Source organism: Mustela nivalis, assembly GCF_964662115.1.
Source record: "Mustela nivalis genome assembly, chromosome: 6".
NCBI lineage: Eukaryota > Metazoa > Chordata > Mammalia > Carnivora > Mustelidae > Mustela > Mustela nivalis.
The window spans coordinates 155,452,807-155,473,726 of NC_139025.1; the positions used below are offsets into that span (position 1 = coordinate 155,452,807).

The window sequence follows — 20,920 nt, forward strand, 5'->3', positions numbered from 1 at the left end:
CCGCTCAAACAGCCTCAGGTGCCCTCCCTGACCGTCCTCCAGTCTCCCAGCTCTACCCCCAACCCCCGCCCCCACCGCAGCCCCTCTCAGCGGGGGGCCTTGTTTCCATGTCTGTCTGCTATGCCCCTGGTCTGGGCGCCTCTTTCGGAGCGAGGCTCTTGACAACGGATACCGTGTCTGTGTTGTTCACTGACTTCCCCACATCTGCAGGGTGAGGAGACGGGCCTGGCCGATGAGCGTGGGGTGGAGGAGCGGGGTGGGGGGCATCTCTAGCATGCTCGGGGCAGGCCAAGATGAGGACTGAGCAGGGTCTAGGGGCTCGTGCACCAAAACGGAGGCTGGAGGAGGTGTGAGCCTGGGGAACCCACGGGAGGGGAGGGGTCCACATGCCCCCTGGAGAGTGGGACTGAGGAGAGAAGCAGAGCAGGTGCTGGAGGGGTGTCCCGTCCACGGGGGAGCAGTATCCATGCCTTTCAAAGGAGAGAGGCCAGAATGCTTTCAGATGGAGGGTGAGCAGCCGTGGGGACCAAGGAAAGAGGGGGCCCCAGAGCACGGTCCCTGGGGAAGAAGGAGGGAACGGTAGAAGCATTTGTCTCCAGCCACTGGAGGGTCCAGATGAGGGGAAGCTCATGGGTGCCAGGCACAGGCTTGGTGCACAGGGTGAGATGTGCGTGTGGCTGGATGCAGCGGCCTGAATTGTCCGTGTCATGGGGTGAGGGGGATGGAAGGGGGTTGGGTGGGAGCCAGAGGTCAAGCAGTGGGTGTAGCTAGGAGGGCAAGTGGGTGAAGCCAGGAGGGGTGATGGGGGGGAGAGGAAGAAGGTGACTGGGGACCAGAGAATGTGATGAAGAGGGTGGTCTGGGGAGGGTGGGAAAGTGCCAGGGTCAGGTGAGAAGGGCCGGCCCCAGCCCTCAGGTTTCCCATGTGGGGCAGTTGGGAATGACAGCCTAGGCTGTGGGCCTGGGGGCTGCTAGCAGAGGTGGATGAAAGGTCCCTGGGAAGTGAGGGCGTCAAGGAACTGAGTGGCCACGAACTCCCTGCGTCCTGGGAGGACAGCAGGGCTAAGGGTGCGGGACCTGGGAGCGAGCTTCCAGGAAGGAGGGAACGTGCAAGGGAGGTGACAGGGAGGAGTGCGGGCCTCCGCGGCCGGGGCGGGAGGCCGACCCCCGCCCAGCCCGCGGAACTCCAGGAGGTCCCTGTGTAGGGGACAGGGTGAGTGAAGGCCGCAGTGTCCTAGGACCAGGCTCCGGCGAGCGCAGGAGGAAGGGCTGCGGCCACTGAGGACAGAAGGCGGGACCTGCGCCCACGGGACCCCGCTTTAGCCAGCGCTAACCCAACAGCCGCGCGGGAGAATGGACACTGTGGCTGCGGGACGGGCCTCACGTGGGAGCCGCCGCCCACCGGCCAGACCACTCTCCTGAGCCGGCTTTGGAGTAGGGTCCACTAGGGAGCCCCCCGGGGGACCTCCGGACCCCTTTTCCCAGGGGGTCCGGCCTGTTCGGGGAAGGGCGACATTCCGGAAATTCCGGCTTGTAGCGGGGTTTGGAGGGTCGCGGCCCGGAGGCCCGGCTCGGCTCCGCCGCCAGAGGGCGCCTGCGGTCGGGAGGGCGGTCACGGCCGTCGGGGGGCGCCGCGCGCGCCCGGCCGGGACCCGCCCCCAAACCGCAGCCGGCGGGGCCCGCGGGGCGGGGCGGGGCGGGGCCGGGCCGCGGGGCGGGGCGGAGGGAGGGGCGGGGCGGCCCGGCCGAGCGGCCCCCTCCCGCCCTCCCTCACTCCCCTCCTCTCCTCTCTCTCTCTCTCTCTTTCTTTCTCGCCGTCGGGCTCTCGGTCCCTGGAGCCTCCTGCGCCGCCGAGGGGGCGGGCCCTGCAGCCTTTGTTGCCGCAGGCCGGGTCCCGACGCGGGAGCTGCGCGCGGGCCGGGCATGTCCTGAGCCGGACCCGGACCCGGCAGCGAGCGGACGGGACGGACTAGAGCGCGCGCGCGGGGTACCCCCCGGCGCTGCCCGCCCCGGCCATGCCCGGCTGCCCAAGCGTCCGCGGCGCCCGCAGCGCCCGCAGCGCCCGCAGCCCCCGCAGCCTCGCGCCGCGGCTGCGCCCCCTGCTCCTGCTGCTCTGCGCCCTGGCGCCGGGCGATCCCGGACCCGCACCAGGTGGGTGGTCGCCTTTCCCTGCCGGCCGGCCCCGCGCGGCCCCCGCGCACCCCGGGGGATCGAGACCGGGCGGGGCCGGGGGGCAAAGCCGCGCACCCGGCTTCCCCCTGCCGGTGCCTGGAGGCAGCCCCTCTGTTCTCGGGCGTACCGCGCGGGACCCCTCCGGGGCTGGTCCGCGGGGCTGCACCGAGCGCCGTCTGCGCGCGGAGGGCTCCGTGTCCAGCCTCGTCGGCGCCCGGTCCGAGAGCAGCCCGCCGGGACGCCGCGGGCCGGGGCGCGGGGTCACAGCTCCGGGCTGCGGCGGGCGGTCGCCGGCGCGGGGGCCCTGCTCGCGCGCCCCCAGCACTTCCTGCCTCCCCTCCCCGGAGTGTGCAGACGCCCGAGCGCAGCGGAGGGGAGCGGAGGGGAGCTTCTCTCCCGGCCCTGGGCTCGGCTCTCTCTGCCCCGCCCGGCCGGCCTCCGACGAGCCTCTGGCCGGCGTCCAGGTCTTCCTCGGCCGCGGAGCTCCAGGCGCGTCCGAGGCAGCCGACCTGGGATTTTAGGAGCCACGGGTCTAGGAGACCCCCGGCCCCGCGCCCAGGGAGCCCCTGGTCTGATGCGGGTCGATCGGATAGCTTTGAGAGCCATGCTGGGCAAGCGGTCGGGAAGGCTTTGTAGGGGAGGAGAGGCCAGAGCCAGGAGGGACGGGAGATGGATGAACTCGGGGTGGGCTGGAGGGAGTGGGGACGTCCCTGACGCCGGCGTGGGCCGCCTTAGGCCTGCGTGCTGGGGATGGGGGACTCTTGCCTCTCCAGCACAGAGACTGAAGGGAAAAGCATCCGGGGCCGGAGTCTAAGGAGGCATTTAAACCAGATCTTAGAGGTTTTGGGGAGCCCTTGAGGGGAGTAGCTCATGGGTGCGGGGGTTTTAGGGAGGTTTCCTCTAGCAGCAGGGTAGAGGGGGTGGAGAGGGAGCAAATATTTAATGCGCTCTTATTTCTCACCCTCTCTCCAAACCCCTGCAAGGCAGGTGAGAGAAAGTTCTTTCAGGATCCAGGGGAGAGGCTCGGAGAGCGTGCCTACCAGGTTGGGCTCCTTAGCTACCGTGTGAATCCTGTTTTCCCCCTGCCCAGAGCCAGGCCAGTGAGGACCGACCAGGTGATGGGGATGAGGCAGCAGGAAGTGGTTGCTCCAGGGGACTGTCCCTGAGCCCTTAACTGGGGTCCAGGCCCCCTGGCAGTGGTGGGAGGAGCGGGGGGTCAGGACTCTCTTTACTTCCACTGCAGGCCAGCCCGGGTATGAGCTTGGCCGAGCTCCTGCCGCTCCAGGGCTGTAGTTAAGTGGGGAGAACGGTGTTTTCCCCAACAGGGTTCTTGGGATACCCAGATGCTGGGTATCAGTTCTCAGCCCAGGGTAGAGTGACCGCCGCTGAGACCACCGAGACCAGGGAGACCCTGAGGAGTCCTGTGGTTCCTGCCTGCCGTTTGCGCTTACCTGACAGAGCAGGTACCTTCTCTTGTCTGATCGGCCCCCCGCACTCCCGGGGGAATGTCTGTTCCTCTAACCCCTAGGTATACAGCATGGGGACCTCCGGCTGCCCCCACTCAGGATGCCTGAGCTGTGTGTCATTTTCTCTGGAGCTGACCCAGGAGTCCTAGACCAGGGCCCTACCCTCTCAGCACTATCTTCTTTGAGACCAAAAGGGCCTATCTTGGACTCACTTTTAGGAAGTGTATCCTGACTTTTTCTTCTGTGACAAATCAAGGGGCTTGTGGGGGTTGATGGGACTGGGGCCCGGTAATGTCCCCATCCTCATTGTTGAATGGCACACATGAGCCCGGTGTGCATACCGGGCACACGCAGGCCGGCTGGAGGACACACACGTACACGCGTCCTGGTTATTTTTTCCTCTTTGACATGAGCATGGGGTCAGGTCGTTTGAAGGGCTGGACTGTGACTCGGGTTTTTGACAGAGAGGGGAGGGTAAACACATTGGCATTCTCTGGTAGAAGCTGCAAAGTGACAGTTCTGTCACCCAGAGGTGATACTCCCAAGTACTTAACGCCCGCCATGGCAAGGGGCTCCGTCCGTTCAGCACAGGGCTCCTGACCCAGCAGCCTCCGTGCCTGGTGCCCGCAGCCGCACTCGCTCAGCCCTGCGCACCCATGGAGCCTGGAGCCACAGTTAGGCCCTGCCAGCCCTGGGGGGCTGAGAGTGTCAGCCCGTCTCTGCTAAGGGTCTGCTGTAGACAGTGGACGGGCTGTCTGCTTTGTAACTCCCCTGCCCCCCTTTATAAACCATTTTAATGGCAAAACAACCGAAGTTACAAAAAAGATGAGAGCAGAGCAAAACCAGAAAATAAAAGTTATTGTGGAGTGATAACTTCCTGTAAGTCTTTCTTTTTCTTTTTTTGATTAAAAAGCTCTTTCTCAAGCCATTAGGCAAAGAGAGAAAACAGGCTTTTAGGAAATCGCGGAGAACCCTTTAGAAGCTCGCTTGCTAACTCTGGGTTATAGCTTCGCTCCCGATGGCTCCGTGCCGTCTCCGGTTCCCAGCACCTGGGAGGGAGCTCACAGCCCAGGGTAGCAGGTGCGGTGGTGGTCGCCCCCCTCCGACAGGTGGAGAAGCAGGTGGGGCAGTTGAGTTACTCACCCGGGGGCTCACCAATGCGGTGGCAGAGCTGAGATTCAGACCTGCTGTCTGAAGGGCACGCGAGCCTTGTGCCTTTGACCTGCCTTTCGGTCACATTTCTGAACCAAATAGGCTGCTTCTTTATAAGTCACCTCGAATTTCTGTCTTGCGCGGTTTGCCCAAGGTGGAGAGCAGGGATTCCCAGCAGGGCCACATGTCGGGGCCGGGCGGGATTCCCTCCCCAGGGACACTTGCTTGGAGTTCTTGGGGTCATTTCTTCGCCGTCGTTCAGAATCCCCCCTGTCATTCGCTCCCTGGCTCCCTGTCTGATGCCCCAACACGCTGCTCTTGCCAGGAGCGAGCCACATGGCGGCCATTCCTTGGGGACCCGAGGGCTTCGGGCCGGCCCCCACGCCCCCTTCCCTTCGGCTGGCATTAGCGGCCTGGGCAGGGGTGGCCCATGCTCGGGGCGCCGCTGGGAATGATACTGAAAATGGGGTTTTGGGAGGCAGCCGCTGTGTCTTCCCTCTACCTTTGTCCTTCCGCTCACAGCCCCGGGTTCTCCGGGCAGGCAGGGTGGCGGAGGGTCAGCCCGATGACGGAGTGACGTCCCCGGGCCACACAGCTATGGAGTGGCTGAGCCGGACGAACCTTCCTGTGTTCCAAGCCCATGTGTCCGACAGTGCCATATCTTGTCAGCGCACCGTCTCATTTTACACATGTATCCGGAGGTGGGGGGCCCAAGCTGGCCGCCTCTCTTGCCCGCACCTGTGGCATTTCCCGGGCCGGTCATGCGGCGTCCACTGCGGGACGCTCCAGGGTCAGAGGACCTCACACCACCCTGTCCGATGAGGCTTCTCCTCACTTCTGTCCGTCGGGGCTGTGTCCCCTCCCCTCACCGGGCCGCTCAGCACTGGGCCCTACACCCCTTTCTCGATGTTGAGGGGAGGGACAGTGTCTAACACGTTTTTCCCGAACTTTGGCTCACCTAACCGTCCCTCGCAGTTCGCAGCCGGGGGTGACGCAGCAGAGGCCACGCACCAGGGCGGCCTGACGTGGGAACAAACCCGGCGGGCAGCCTGTCTCTTGTGAGAAGTGCTGTGCTTTAGTCCCTGAAAGACCGCGCAGCCCAGAGGCCAAAGGGCAGCCTGCATTGGAGGGGAACACACTAGGGGGTAGTGGGGTTGGCCGGGGGTACGGATCCCCTCCAGTGGGGCTCCCTGCTCCACGCCAGCCACTTCTGCGAGGTGGGAATGGATGCTGACGTGGATGGCTAAGACTTCTCAAGGAAAGCTGAAAGTGGAGATTTTTGGACAAGATATGTCCCTTTTAAACATAGGCAACGGATTAAATATTTTTCAATATTGGTGCAAGCCAAAATGAAGAAACAAGATCAACTCAGGGACAAGACGGAGCCCGCGGGCAGCACTGGACCCTGAGTGCCCCGGCAAGGGTGTCGGAGTGTGGCGTCTCCTCCAACAAGCCAGCCCACTGGCTTCCAGAGCTCAGCCTTGGGGACTGTCACGTCACAGGCCCTGCATGGCCAAGGGACATACAGTCTCTGGGGCCCCAGAGTCCTGGGTCTATGGAATCCATCTGTCTGGAGGCCCCATAGCCCTTAGAGCTTGGCAGGTACTGCTGACGTCCGGCCAAGGTCACTCCCTGAGGAGGATTTCCGGACTTCCCTGATGATCACAGTCCCCTGAGGCGCTTAGTAAAAAAACGCAGCTTCCCAGTCCCATTTCCTGGAGACACATTGATTCAGCGGGTCTGGGATGGGGCCTGGGAACTTGGTTTAATTTGGTTTTCACAAATTCTTACCCGAGAAGTCTGGGAAACCCTTGCATTCCTGTCCTCCAGAGACTTGGAGAGGGAAGCTTTGCCCGGAGCCTCACAGAGTGACCCCACCCGTCCGCCTCGGACTGACCTTGCTCTTGGACAGCGTCCCGTGGGCTGCCCACCGGGCGGCCGTGGATGCTGGGGCGCGGCCTCGGCGGGGGCACAGCACTGGCGTGTGCAGGGCCGTCCGCACGAGGTTCGGCAGGAGACGGGCGAGGTGGTTTCTGCAGCCTGGCGCAGATGGAGCTTTGGCTGGGCTTGGCTGCCCTCGCGGCCCCAACAGGCGGCCACAGAGAGGTCCCTGGCGGGACTTTGCCGGGCGCCCAGGCATTCCTACGGCCAGAGGGGTCATTGTCCTGGGCGGCCAGGATTCCGGAGAGCTGGGCATACACCCAGTTGGGCAGGGCAGGACCTCGGGCTGAGAGAAACATCGGACGGGCCAGTTTCCTAACTGCTCCTCAGAGCCTAGGGACACGAGCTTCAGCGCCAGGACCCCTGACCCCGACAGCGGCACTGCTCTGATGTGTCTGTGTGTCCACACGAGATTCCTTTTGAAGACCAGGTCTGGTAGCTACACAAGTTTGCATAGTTGCTCTAGGGCAAGTCCTTTATGTTAGCGACTGGGAGACAGGCCCAGGCACGGACCGCTGTGAGCGCACAGCCGTGTTCCGGCAGAGACCGAAGCCATGTGGGGGGCCTGGAGTGTGGTCTCGGCTCTGTCCCTCTTGCTCTGTGGCTCTGAGCCAGTGTGGACATCCCCGAATCCCCCTGTGCTTTCTCCAGAAGCAGCCTGCAGCCTTCACCACGGGGGTCCTCGCCCGGAATCCCCAGCCCCAGGGACACCGGCAAGATGTAAAGAACCATGAACTCCGATGGGAAGATAGGACGTCTCTAAGTCTTTTACCTCTAAGTTAGCGTTTTCTTCAGTTATGTGTGGTCGCACCCAACTACGATAGCTTTAGTAGCCCTTGTGACTTGGTTTCCGACCCAGAAAACGTGTTTTTCTGTCTCAAATACGGTTGTAGCTCATCACTACTGCACGGTTACCATAGCTGTTGAATTTGCCCTCAGGTCCTGCTTTGTGCATTCATGAAGGAGCGCTGGCGTCGGTAGCCCACTCCCAAAATTATGCTGATGACTGTATGTCAGTATAATCTGCTTCCTTGGCACTCACTTGCATTGAATCCTATGCATTCGAGAACATTATTCTGACAAGGGGTCCATGGCAAAAAAGGTTAAGAGAAGGTGTGACCGGGAACTCCATGAGGACAGCAATGGCCATTCTGCCAACTGCAGGGGCCTGAGTGCAGGTCTGCAGATTTTTTCCAGTCCTGGAACCTTCTCTCCAAATGAACTCTTGTGTGTAACAGAAATACAGCAGAGCCGCTCTGCTGGGGTCCGGAGTGGGGGGGCATGCATCTGGGTGGTCCTCCTCTGTCTTCCCCATGCCAGGGGGCCTGGAGGCACATGCAGAACCCTCTGGCCCCTGAGAGTGCATTTTTAAATCCCCCAGGCTCTGCAGTCATCGTAGTAATCCTGACGGTCGGCAGGTGCAGTCAGCCGGCCAGGCCCCTGAGGGTTGGGGGGGTTGGTTCATTGATTCCCACAAGAGCCCCCAGAGTACAAGCAGTGATTACCCCCATTCCACATAGTCACCCAGCATTTACTGAGCAACTACTTCTTTTAACCACCGGGGGCAATAAGACCCTCTTCAGGCAGGTAAAGTTCCAGCAAAGACTAAGGATTCTCGCCCTCCTGGGGTTTACCGGGGGAGAAAATTGACAAACAGAAACATAGTTGAAATGTGAAGCCACATGGTGTGTCCGAGGTGCTCTGGGGAAAATACCGCTGGGAAGGGGGTCAGGGAGCAGCGGTGTGAAGATAAAGTGCTCAGGGGAGGGCTCAGTGAACCCCTGGAGCAGGATGTGACCCGGGGAAGGTTCTGGCCCGCGGAGCCCCACCGGTGGGGCAGCAGGTGTGAGGCCGCTGGGCCGAGTGGCAGGCGCTTGAGCAGGTGCAGGGAGGTGCAGGATGGAGCAATAGCCTTGCCCCGGGCCGCTTCCGCCGCTGCCAGAACTTGGCCTTTTCCTGATATGCGGCCAGGTCAGGGTGGGGGCCACGGCAGGGCAGGGCTGGGCGCTTGATCCATCGGTTTGGCTGCCTGGGGAGGGGGGGGGCTATCGGGGGGTTAGCGGGTAACCCGGGCAGAGAATTGGGCTGGGGAGGCGAGGTTCCGCCCGCGGTTGCGGTGGCACCGCGGCCCCTTCACTCCGGGTCGTCACCGGCTTTCTCCCCGCAGGGCACGGCGTGGACGGCCGCGCGGCGCTGGACATCGTACACCCGGTGCGTGTGGATGCAGGGGGCTCCTTCCTGTCCTACGAGCTGTGGCCGCGCGCGCTGCGCAAGCGGGACGTGTCCGGGCGCCGCGCCGCGCCCACCTTCTACGAGCTGCAGTACCAGGGGCGCGAGCTGCGCTTCAACCTGACCACGAACCCGCACCTGCTGGCGCCCGGCTTCGTGAGCGAGACGCGGCGGCGCGGCGGCCTGGGGCGCACGCACATCCGCACCCGCCTGCCTGCCTGCCACCTGCTCGGCGAGGTGCAGGACCCCGAGCTGGAGGGCGGCCTGGCGGCCATCAGCGCCTGCGACGGGCTGGTGAGTGCGCACCCCCCACCCTCAGGTCGGACCTGGACCTTTGCGGGTGATGGTCCTCCCTCCTCCAGCCTGACTGCGAGCCGGAAGCACCGGCTGGCCTCGTTAACACGGCCTGCGATGGATGGGTCGGGGTGGGTCTCCCAAGCCGGCATTTCCCGACCTTCCCCAGTGTGGAAGCTGCAGGGGCAGAGAGCCCCCTTTGAGAATCACTCACTGTGTAGACCGGGGAACTCTTCAAATTTCAAACAGCGCAGCCCTCCTTCCTCGGGAGCCTCCGTTATGACTCTGTTACCCCTCGGATCCCTTTAGGGTGTTCTCCGGGTCAGACAGCCGCGGGCTCCCTCTCCTCTGGGGAGACGGGGCCCCAGCCGGCCGCTCCCCGTGGAGGTGCTGCTGGCTAGGGCTGGGGGCCGCCGTTGCCTCCCACTGCCTCTTTGGGCCGCACAGGGACCCCTTCTGCTTCTGGGTGACCGGGCCTGCCCTCTGTGGGATGTGGGGGGTGTGTAGGGGGGGAACGTGTGTGCACTGTCAGCCGTCCACCTTCCCTCAGCTCCGAGGGCTCAGGGAAGCCGTGGGCTGGAGGACAGGGCCTAATGACGGACAGCCCGCAGCACAGCTGCAGGTCACGGGAGCCTGGGCCGGGCCTCCTTCAGCTCGTTAATCTCGTAGAAGCCGCCTCAGCTGAGCCTGCGGGCGAGGAGACTGCCCACAGCCGCCCGGTTACACACTCAAACCCAGTCTCCGGGGTATGCTTTCTGGCCCTCGGGGCTCTCGGCCCTGCCCAGCCTGGGGGGGGGGGTTAGATATGGGGCCAAGGAGGGAGCTGCAGAGGTGAGAAAACCCTTCTCCCTGCTGGAGGCCTAGGCTTCCTCTGGAGGTGGTGGGCTGCCCGGACACTTCCCAACACCCCCTCCCCGGCCTCTCTGAATGCTGGCAGACGGGCACCCGGAGACACCCCCGCCTGCCCCCCTGCTCTGGCAGGCCCTGGGACCGCGGGCCAGGATGTCCTGGTGACAGCGCGCATCCCCGCGGCTGGGGCGTGGGCAGAGCTGCCGTGTGAGTGATTCCCTGCCTCGGGGAGACTGGGGTGCGGGCAGCCGCGAGAGGACACAATGGCTGGCAGCCGACAAGAGGAGAGTGGTCTGGGGGCCTGGCCGCTGACTCAAGAGGGCCCTCCGGGCCTGTGTGGAAGATGCCGTCTTAGATGTACCACGGCCCCCCATTTCCTGCCCCTGACGGGTGAGGGGGGAGCATCCTCCTGACACCTGCGGCTTCTAAGCTCCACCTTGGGCTGAGTGTTGAAGGCCCAGAGGGAGGAAAGTGTGTGCATTTGGGGTCAGTCAGGAGTGCTGGGAGCGGTGTGGCCTCAGCCGGCAGGACGGGCCTCGGGGACGGGTGGGCAGAGCGCCCAGTGCCAGCCCTGTCCTGTGACTCTGGCCCTTCTTTCCCAGAAAGGTGTGTTCCAGCTCTCCAACGAGGACTACTTCATCGAGCCCCTCGAGGGCGTCCCAGCCCGGCCCGGCCATGCCCAGCCCCACGTGGTCTACAAGCGCCAGGCGCCAGAGAGGGAAAGCGCGCCCGGCGACCCCATGGCTGCAGGCACCTGTGGGGTACAAGGTATGTGCCTCCGCTGCCAGCTCTGGGGAGGGCCACGGGCCTGGAGGCCTGGAGGGCTTTTCTGGAAACCTCCCTTGCCCACACGTCCATGCTCAGCTCCCCTGAATCAAAAGGATGCAGACAGGCCAGCGGACATCACCGTAGCCTCTGCCTTCCGAAAGTCCCATGGGCCTGGGGCCTCTGCTGCCAGGCCTGCGCTTGCCCTGGGCTCCTCCCTCTCTGGTGCCTCCCCTCCTTGCTCACTGAAGCTCTGTTGGTTCCTCCCTGAGCAGCCAGCCCAGGAGTGCAGCTGGCCACCAGCCTCCTTCCCGTCCCTACTCCGCCCAGCCCACCATAGCCAACCTCGGTTCCTGGGCAGCTCCTTCTCTGCCCGGCGGCCGCATCGCTGGCCAGTCGAGCCGCCCAGCAAGCGCTGCTGGGCTGTAGGGACTGCTTGGCTGGCCTGCCGGCCCTGGAGGCTGCCTCAGCTCAGGGCCTCCGCTCAGCGGAACGGGTACCCAGACTCACAGTCTTCCCGGCTTCACAGATGTGTGTCCTCTTCTCTGGGGCAGCCTGGGACAGGCGACCAGGTCTCTAGTGGGGATGGCCTCCCGGGTGGGCGTTGGGCCCGGGGGTCCCCTGTGCTGGGATCCACCCAGCCCCACGGACAGGGAGCGCCTGGGGGCCAGGAGGGAGTTGGGGATCCATATCTACCCTACCATCATGCCCCGAGGGCACCTTCTGAGGGCCTGCGGCTGATTCCTCTTTACTCCTCTGGGGAGCAGGGGTCAGGGGTGGAAAGTGACCGGCGCAGGGTCACACAGCACAGGCCCATGCAGAGCCACAGTGGGAGTCCAGGCCGCTAGCTCTGGGCCCGGCGTCATTCCTGCGGCCCTGGGGCGAGCTGCAGAGTAGAGGCCCTTGTGATGCACACCCTGGCCAGCCCCTGACCCCCAGCTCCTGGGGCCCACAGCATCGGCGGAGCCGGAGGCACGGCGGGAGCGCTGGGAGCAGTGGCAGGAGGGGCGGCGGCAGCCACGGCCGAGGCGGCTCCATCAGCGCTCGGTCAGCAGAGAGAAGTGGGTGGAGACCTTGGTGGTGGCCGACCCCAAAATGGTGGAGTACCACGGGCAGCCGCAAGTCGAGAGCTACGTGCTGACTATCATGAACATGGTGAGCCTGCGCGGTGTGCGGTGCGCGGTGCGCGGTGCGCGGTGTTGGAGGCGCAGGACGGCCGGCCGGCTGGACCCCGGGTCTGGGCAGGAGGAGCGGCTTATCTGTGACCTGGGCGTGATGATGGGACCCAGGGCTGTCCCTGGGGCTCTGGGCTCCGCAGGCCAGTTGGGAAAAGGAGGCCGTGAGAGGGTGAGTGACCTGCTCAAGTCATGCTGCACACGAGGCAGGGCAGATCTGGATGGGAGCTGAGGCGTCCTGTCCCCCCCCCCCCCCGCCCAGTGCCTGGTGGCTGGAGCGGGTGATTCCTGAACTGCGGGGTGCCAACCACCCCCTCCCTCCGGCCTCCCTGTGACAGGAAAGGTCAGTGCCCCAGCCCTCGCAGGCCACCCAGGGGACAGATGCCACGTGGTCTCCTCTCCTGGGTGAGCACGGTGTGCGCTCCGCGTGCCGGGGCCACAGTCGGCTGTGTCCTCTGCACTAGCCCCTTACCTCCCGCAGCCCCGAGACATCCAGCGTCTGGCCACCGCCTTCTAGAGGTGAGGCGGGGGTTCCAGGACAGGAGGGGCCTCTGGCCGTGGTCTTTGTGCCCCCACGGCTCCAGCCTCACCCGCAAGCTCAGCTCTGGGCCAGTTCCGGCCTGACGTGGCCGTCCTCAGGCTCCCTGCTCCTCATGCAGTGAGAGCCGCTGCCTTCCGGGAGACCTCAGAGCCCAGCCAAGCCTCCGTGTGGCCTTGTCTGCCCAGCACGGGGACGCCCTACAGGCCAGGGTTTGGGGGGACTGAACCCCAGGGGTAGGACGAGCAAGGCCAGGTTCTAAGGCCACAGGGTCATTGTCCCGTCTCAGGGCTTAGCCCGACCGAGGCCCAGGAGCTGGGCTGGAGCCCCCGGCGGTTCATTTCCCCTCATCCTTCCTGGGTGTTCCCCAAAGGCCAGGTGCTGGGCCCTCCAGGCTCCCTCATGGTGTCCCCTGGGGGATGGGTCAGCCATTTGGCCTGGGGCCTGGCCCCTTCCTGCCTCCCTGTCCAGGGGCACAGGACCCGTGCCTTCACTTTAGGAGCCCCGTCCTGGAGGAGGGGTTGGGGCTCTCATTCATCTGCTTTGGACCATATCAGGCTTTCCTGAGCCGGCAAGTCCGGCATGGGTCAGGATGGAGTGAGACTGCCCAGGAGCCTCACAGTGCTGCGTACCTGAGACATGGGGGCAGGGTGAGGACAGCCTCTGAGAAAGGCTGCGGCCTCGTGAGCACCTGCTCTTCCAGTGTCCCATGCCTTGCCTCAGGCTCACTCCCACTTTACGGGAGAGGGAACAAAGGTTCAGAGAGGTCACTGTTCACTGTCACATAGCTGATTACTGACCGAGCCAGGTCTGGAGCTCAGATCTGCCTGCCTCCAAAGCCCCACTCTGTCCTCTGCCCAGGGACAGGCAGCTGTGAGGCTGTGGTGGCCAGAGCTTGCTAGAAGGATGGGGGAACAGAGTGGTTGAGATGGGGAGAGCTCACCCCTTTTGTCCCTCTGGAGGACGTGCTCACTCACTGAATGCAGAAGCCCACGCATGGGAAACTCTGCTTCATTGTAACGTTTCTCAAAGAATGTTCTAGGGAGGTCTTACTCCAAGAGACCATAATAAGTATTTTGTGAAAAAAGGTGGCACAGTTGGAGAAGTTTGGCAATAGAGGTTAACAAAAAGGAACACAACTCGTTTGCTGCAGAACTTCTCAGAGCCTTCAGAGCTAAAGTGCACTGAGAATCTCTAAAACCAGACAGATGGCATTTCCCAAAGCTGAGAAGTAAGAGCAGGGGCTCTGGGTCAAACCTGGTTGTGATCCCAGATTTTCTTTTAAGATTTTATTTATTTATTTGACGAAAAGAGATCACAAGCAGGCGGAGAGGCAGGGGTGGGGGGGTGGGGGGAAGCAGGCTTCCTGCTGAGCAGAGAGCCTGATGCGGGGCTCGATCCCAGGACTCTGGGATCATGACCTGAGCCGAAGGCAGAGGCTCTAACCCACTGAGCCACCCAGGCGCCCCAACATTCAGCGGATATTTCTTTTCTTTTCTTTTTAAAGATTTTATTTATTTATTTGGCAGAGAGAGATCACAAGTAGGCAGAGAGGCAGGCAGAGAGAGAGGAGGAAGCAGGCTCCCTGCTGAGCAGAGAGCCTGATGTGGGACTCGATCCCAGAACCCTGAGATCATGACCTGAGCCGAAGGCAGCGGCTTAACCCACTGAGCCACCCAGGCGCCCCTCAGCAGATACTTCTTGAGTGCTCATTGTGGGTCAGGCTCTGGATGGGTCGCTGGGATGTCAGGGGGCCCCTGCAGACATGGCCCGCGTGGAGCTCGGGTCTGGCCGGGGAGTGTGATGTTCGTGAAACCGTCATCCTGAGGAGCATGCGGGTCAGCAGAGGGGCTGCTAGGAAAGATGAGTTCACGGGGCTTTGGGAGCGTCGGCTGGAAAGAAGGCTCCGGCAGATGTGCTGGAGGGGGAGGGCTGGAGAGATGAGACGGGTGTTCCAGGTGAGGGCACAGCGTCTGTCAACACCCTGTGGTAGGGACGCTCACGGGATTCTTGGAGTGAGCCAGGTGGATCGGAACCAGGCAGTGGGGACAAGAGAGGTGGTGAGCGAGTGGGTCAGGGCTGGGACTTGGTCCTCGCACAGTGGACGGGAAGCCCCGCTTACGGCTTTAAGCAAGGGCACAATGTGGTTGGACTTGAGTTTTGGCGGCAGGGGGCTGCGAGGCTGTAGGTGGGCAGGGTGCGTGGGGACACTGCTGAGAGGCCTCCACAGCCAGCCAGGCAGGAGGTGCTGGCCCCTTGGCCTGGGCAGTGGCCTTGGGGGTGGATGCAGGGCAGCTGGAGGGGGCAGAAGGGGTTGCCCCGGCGGGGTGGCACACAGCGCTCCCAGGCTTCCAGCCCGCGTGCCGAGGTGCACATGTGGTGCTACTTGTCTAACCCGTCCCTAACCTTGGGTTCTCAAAGTGCAATTCGTCCCCGTTATCAGGGCCTACGGCATCCTTCTGAAGCGTGTGTTTTGTCCATTCCTGTCTGAATGTTGTATCTCTGGATGGACTTACTAGAAGCCCCCCATAACCCCCTGTCCTGCCATCTCCACCACCAGCAACCTGACGCCCGCCTGGTCCTGGGCCAGCCCCTTCCTCGTGCTGAGGGAGCCTCACAGAGAAGCTAGCTTTCCCTGCCCCTCGATGCACCTGCCGTCTTTGGGGTGGCTTTCTCTCCCGGGACCAAGTGGGGAGCTCCGTGTAGCCACGGGGTCTTGGACACAGGCACGTCTGCCCCGCGGGACGGCAGGCCAGTGGGGAGACCCCGGGGGCTGTGCCCGCCCCACCCCTTCTCTCAGCTCTGCCCAGGTCTCCTGTCTCATGGGAGGGCTCAGTCCTGGGATGCTGGTCTGGTGTCCCCCAGGGCAGGAGGAAGCGGCCGAGCTGCCCCAGTGAAGAGAGCAGGCAAGCCAGGACCCTGGGATGGGCCGAGAAGCCCGTATTTGAGCTGTGAGGCAGGGAAGCCGATCCCATGCCGGTGCTCAGGGCCGGCTGGGGCCTGGGAGGGGGTTACACGTGGACTCTGCTGGTGCTGGGTTGGGGACATGCGGGGACACGGTGTGCTGCGTGTGCAGCCTGTGTGTGGGTGGGGCTGTGCACACCTCTGCGTGGGTTGCTGGTGGCTGTCTACACCTTCCATCCAGGGTGACAGCCCAACCCCATCTCTCGGGCAGGTGGCCGGCCTGTTTCACGACCCCAGCATCGGGAACCCCATCCACATCACCATCGTGCGCCTGATCCTGCTGGAGGATGAGGAGGTGAGAAGTCACGAGCCCCGGGCTGCCCCGTCCCCTGAGCTGCCCCGTGCAGAAGGGCACCGGGAACCAGCTCAGCCCAGGCGGGGCCTCTTTCAACCCCCAGTCCCTGGCCGGCCCTCTTTCCAGTCCCCTGGGATGTGCCTGCGGGAGGGGTGGTCAGACGGGAGCTGGGACAGAGCCCACAGGCTCGGCTGTTATGCACCCCCCACCCCGTCCTCTGTCCTGCGTCCCCACGGGGGAGCATGGGACCTGGCCCTCTGGGCTTGGGGAGGCACCAGTGGCTGCTCTCTGTGCCCCCAGGAAGACCTGAAGATCACACACCACGCAGACAACACCCTGAGGAGCTTCTGCCGGTGGCAGAAGAGCATCAACATGAAAGGGGACGCGCACCCGCAGCACCATGACACGGCCGTCCTGCTGACCAGGTGCCGGGGGCGGGGGCTGCCTCGCAGCCGCGGAGGGCGGCTGGAGACCGGTTCCGTCACTGTTCCGCGAGACCTTTCTATACTGAGGCGATGCGGGACGCCCTACACCGGCGCCCCTTCCCTGGGGCTCGTGTCTACGCCCCTGTCCCTTCCCCGGTGCTCCCAGCGCAAGCCCACGACCAGGGTACCGACCCTGGTTCTGTCCACAAACCCGTTCACACGTCCCCAGCCGGTCATCACGGGCACGTGTGCTTTACGCACTTTGATCCCACGTGGGAGTCCCCGTGTCCACCCCTGCGGTCTGCAGACAGGGCAGTTCTGTTGGAAGGAGCCCCCTGCCCCTGTTGGACAGCCAAGGCTGCCCTGGCCGCCAGCCCCCCCGCCCCACCTTGGACAAATGCAAAGGGGTCGGAGGTGGGTCGGTCGGGGTCTCCCTCTGCTGGGTCCCAGCAGTGCCTTGGCACCCTCCCGGGGACAGGAACCAAAATCCTGCTGGGCTGCTCCCCAGGCGCCAACCGGTGTCCGTGTGCCTGAGGGCCCTGCCCCGGGCGTGGCTGCGGTGCTCGTGGGCTGTCCGGGCGGGAGGGGACAGCCGCCCTCCTCGCTCGCTCGCTCTAGGCTCAGCTGGGCCTGGTGCAGGGCCAGGTCAGCCTGAGGGCGGCTTCCCTCTGCACCCGCAGGAAGGACCTGTGTGTAGCCATGAACCAGCCCTGTGGGACGCTGGGCCTGGCCCATGTGGCGGGCATGTGCCAGCCGCTCTACAGCTGCAGCATCAGCGAGGACACCGGGCTGCCGCTGGCCTTCACCGTGGCCCACGAGCTCGGACACAGGTACGCCGCCTGCTCGGCCCCCCGGCTCCCCTCACTGCCCCTGGGGCACCGGGTCCCAGCTAGGGGGTCTGTCCTGGCCTGGCCATGCACTGCCCCTGCCCCGTCCCCACAGCCAGGCCTGCTCTCCTGTCCGGTGGGGAGAGGTCCACCCAGGTCCCCCGGGGCCAGCTCAGGGAGAGTCCCGTGTGAGGTGGGGTTGACGTGGCTGGGACGTCGGCACGGGTCTGCAGTGGTCCCTCCACGGTGCTCTCCGTGCTCGCATTCGGACTCTTGGTCCCGCCACATGTGTATTCCTGGTTGCCCTGTGATCCCGGGCAAGTGCTCTGCCCTCTCCGGGCCTTTGTGTGTGCCCTGCTGGTCGAGCAGGTCGGATCTGGGGCGATGCTCACGGTTCCGGCCAGCTGGCCTGTCCACATGAGGCTCTAGGGTTAAGGGTGGTCCATGAGCTCAGCCGGCCGAGCGAGGGGGTCCGGCTGTTCGATGGGGCCGCGCCTCAGGCCGCTGCTCCGATGAGGGTGGCCCACAGCCAGGTCTGCTGCCCAGAGGTTTGGAGGTTCATGGTTTACTTGCTCGGGCTCCTTGAGGGACAGCGTGCAGGGTCTCGAAGATGCCCGTGGCGCTATAAAGAGCACGGTGCCCTGGACCTGCCGTTCCCTCGCTGCGTTCCCTCGGCCGGGCCCCAAGCCTCTTTGAGCACCCCCCGGCCGCTCTGAGGGCTGAGCGAGATGGGGTCTCTGCCAGGGCATAGCACGGCACCCGGCACGTCCTAAGTGCCAAGCCAACATAGTCTTCTTGGCTCCATCCCAAGGATGGGGTCCTGAGAACCTTTCTGTCGTAGGGCAGCTCAGACGCCCCTATTCCGGCGCACAGCCGCAGGCCGAGGATGAAGTCCAGGGGTGCTGGGCGCCAGGGAGGGAGCGGGGGCTGCCCTCCCGGCCGTGCCTCCCACCGGCCAGTCCCCGCAGGTGCTGTCATGCTCAGGCAGGTGTCCCTGGAGGAGGGCTCGGGGAGCACAGCTGTCCCACCCCCACCGTAGGTCAGGGAGGCAGAGGCTCCCAGAGGGGTTGACCTTCCAGAGGCTGCACAACCGTCTGATGGGTTCACCCCGTGCAGGCGGGAGGGAAGGGTCGGGCAGGCGCTCTCCCACGGCTCACCTGCCCCGCGGCCTCCGCTCTCACGCAGCTTCGGCATTCAGCACGATGGAAGCGGCAATGACTGCGAGCCTGTTGGGAAACAGCCTTTCATCATGTCTCCACAGCTCCTGTACGACACCATCCCCCTCACCTGGTCCCAATGCAGCCGCGAGTACATCACCCGATTCCTGGAGTAAGCCCCACGGGGGGTCGGAGGGGGGCGGCCTGAGCTGCGTTCCGGTGCCGGATGGAGGGTGGCCCAGAAAGGCAGCCAGTAGAGCTGGGGGCCGGCAGGTGGAGCTGGGCACGGGTCTCAGCCTCCCCCGGGGCTGGAAGGAGAGGCCGTCTGAGCTGGGTCTGACAGAAACAGCTGACACACATGGAGAAGGGAGAGCAGAGGTGTCTGTGTGGGGTGCGGGTGCTGGCATACAAGGGACTTGAGGGCTGTCGGGAAGGCCTGGGGAGAGTAGGGACTCGGGGACCATGGGTCCAGGATGGGGATGCGGTCCTTGGGTTTGGGATGGGAAGGAAGCCAGACAGGGCACAGGCCTAGCCACGTGGCCAGTGGAGTCCAGGGAAAAGTGCCGTTTAAAGTTTTTAAAGTTCAAAGTGCCGAAACTTAAAAGTTTTTCCTTTCTTTCACGTCCCCTAAATTTTGTTTATTTGCTATTTAATGTTCTAAACAAAGAAAAACTTAAAAATTTAAATTATTAGCATACATCTTACTGTTGACCTTTATTTTGTGCAGTGCTAGCTCTAAGTGCTAGCGTAAGAGCATCGACCTGCCCCCATCCCCTTCTGCCTCCTCGCTTCTACTGTGTGCTTGGCTGAGACGGGGAAGTAGGACCAGTAACAAGGGACAGCACAGCTTCTGGTGGTTCGTGTTTCTTGACACGTCACTGCCTTCTTTCTGCATTTGGAGCAAGTTCTGGTTCCAGGGGACAGTGTGTGGCCTCTGCCCCCTGTTCCGGTGTAGACCGAGTGCTTTCTGGGCCTGTCCTAACATTATCCTGTGGGGTCATCCTGCTACCAACTTTAGAGGGGATGCTTCTTTGTTCTGCTGGAGCACATCGCCAAGTAGCTTTCTGAGAAAAGGTGTGTGGAGGTGAGGGGTTTGAAGGAGTTCCTTCTTTCCTGACCCCTGATTGGTAGTTGGATTTGATATCAGCTTCGAGCCAGAAGTCACCCACCCTCAGTCTTTCAAAGAATTTTTCCCATCATCCTCTGGCTCCTAACGTTGTTGCTGAGAAGGCTCTTTCCAGTCTTATTCCCAGGCCTCTGTCGTGACCTCCTAAAACATCTGGAAGCTTTTGTTTCTCTTTTTCTCTTATGATGATTGGAAGTTTTGCAGTCGTGTCTTGATCTGTTTTTGTCTTGGAAGGGTTCTTGTTAGATGCCTTTTTTTTTTGTTTTTGGTTTTAATTCCAGTGTGGTTGATGCGCAGTGTAATACTAATTTCAGGTGTACGATTTAGTAATTCGACACATGCATCCACCACCGGGCGCTCACCACGACAAGTGCCCTCCTTAATCCCCATCACCTGTCTCCCCCGTGACCCCCCATCTCCCCTCTGGTGACCAGCAGCTTTTCCTCTAGAGTTCAGTCTGTTTCTTGGTCTGCCTCCTTCTCTTTCTTTATCCTTTTTGTTCATCTGTTTTGTTTCTTAAATTCCGCATGTGAGTGAAATCACATGTTGTGTTGTCTTTCTTTTATTCCGCTTAGCATAATATCCTCCAGTCCCATTCACATCATTGCAAATGGCAAGATTTTGTTCTTTTTGATGGCTGCGTAATATTCCTCTCTCTCTCTGTGTGTGTGTGTGTGTGTGTGTGTGTGTACACGCACCACATCTTCTTTACCCATTCATCTGTCAAGCAGCTCTGGGGCTGCTCCCATATTTTGGCCATTGTAAGATAACGCTACAATAAACAGGGGTGCACGTATCCCTTCAAATTAGTATTTTTGTATCTTTGGTTAAATACTTTAGTGCAATTGCTGGGTCATAGGGTAGCTCTATATTTAACTTTTTGAGGTACCTCCATCTGTTTTCCAGAATGGCCGCGCCAGCTTGCTTTCCCACCAACAGTGTAGGAGGGTTCCCCTTTCTCTGCGTCCTTGACAACACCTGTTGTTTCTTGGCGTGTTGATTTTAGCCATTCTGACTGGTGTGAGGTAGGACCTCACTGTGGCTGTAAATTGCATTTCCCTGATGGTGAGTGATGCCGAGTGTCTTTTCTTGTGTCTGTTGGCCATCTAGGTGTCTCCTTTGGGGAAATGTCTGTTCGTCTCCTGCCCATTTTTAGTTGGATTATTTGTTTTGCGTGTTGGGTTGTATCAGTTCTTTCTATATCTTGGATACTAATCCTTTATTAGATATGTTGTGGGTGAATACCTTCTCCTGTTCCATAGGTTGCCTTTTAGTTTTGTTGATTGTTTCCTTCACTGTGCAGAAACTTTTTATCTTGATGTAGTCCCAATAGTTTACTTTTGCTTTTGTTTCCCTTGCTGGAGACAGAGCTAGGAAAAAGTTGCTATGGCTAACATCAGAGAAACTACTGCCTGTGCTCTCTTTTAGGATTTTTATCATTTCATGTCTCATGTTTAGGTCCTTAATCCATTTTCAGTTTATTTTCATGTATGGTGTAAGAAAGTGGTCTCGTTTCATTGTTCTGCATGTGGCTGTGCCGTGTTCC

The 20,920-nt window shown here is 62.1% G+C and overlaps 1 protein-coding gene across 2 annotated transcripts in view; it reads left to right on the plus strand.

The window, feature by feature from the left end:
- Positions 1-1,715: 1,715 nt before the first annotated feature.
- ADAMTS7 (ADAM metallopeptidase with thrombospondin type 1 motif 7) overlaps positions 1,716-20,920 on the plus strand; it is a 39,929-nt gene continuing 20,724 nt past the window's right edge. Inside the window, exons 1-8 of one of the 2 annotated variants that reach the window (XM_082736250.1) lie at positions 1,716-2,150; positions 8,898-9,253; positions 10,705-10,870; positions 11,793-12,022; positions 15,756-15,839; positions 16,140-16,264; positions 16,945-17,094; positions 18,277-18,420. In XM_082736250.1, the coding sequence (XP_082592376.1) occupies positions 2,015-2,150; positions 8,898-9,253; positions 10,705-10,870; positions 11,793-12,022; positions 15,756-15,839; positions 16,140-16,264; positions 16,945-17,094; positions 18,277-18,420 (1,391 nt within the window). In that variant the 5' untranslated portion in view covers positions 1,716-2,014. The remainder of the gene's footprint in view (positions 2,151-8,897; positions 9,254-10,704; positions 10,871-11,792; positions 12,023-15,755; positions 15,840-16,139; positions 16,265-16,944; positions 17,095-18,276; positions 18,421-20,920) is intronic. The other variant, XM_082736251.1, reaches the window with a different exon arrangement.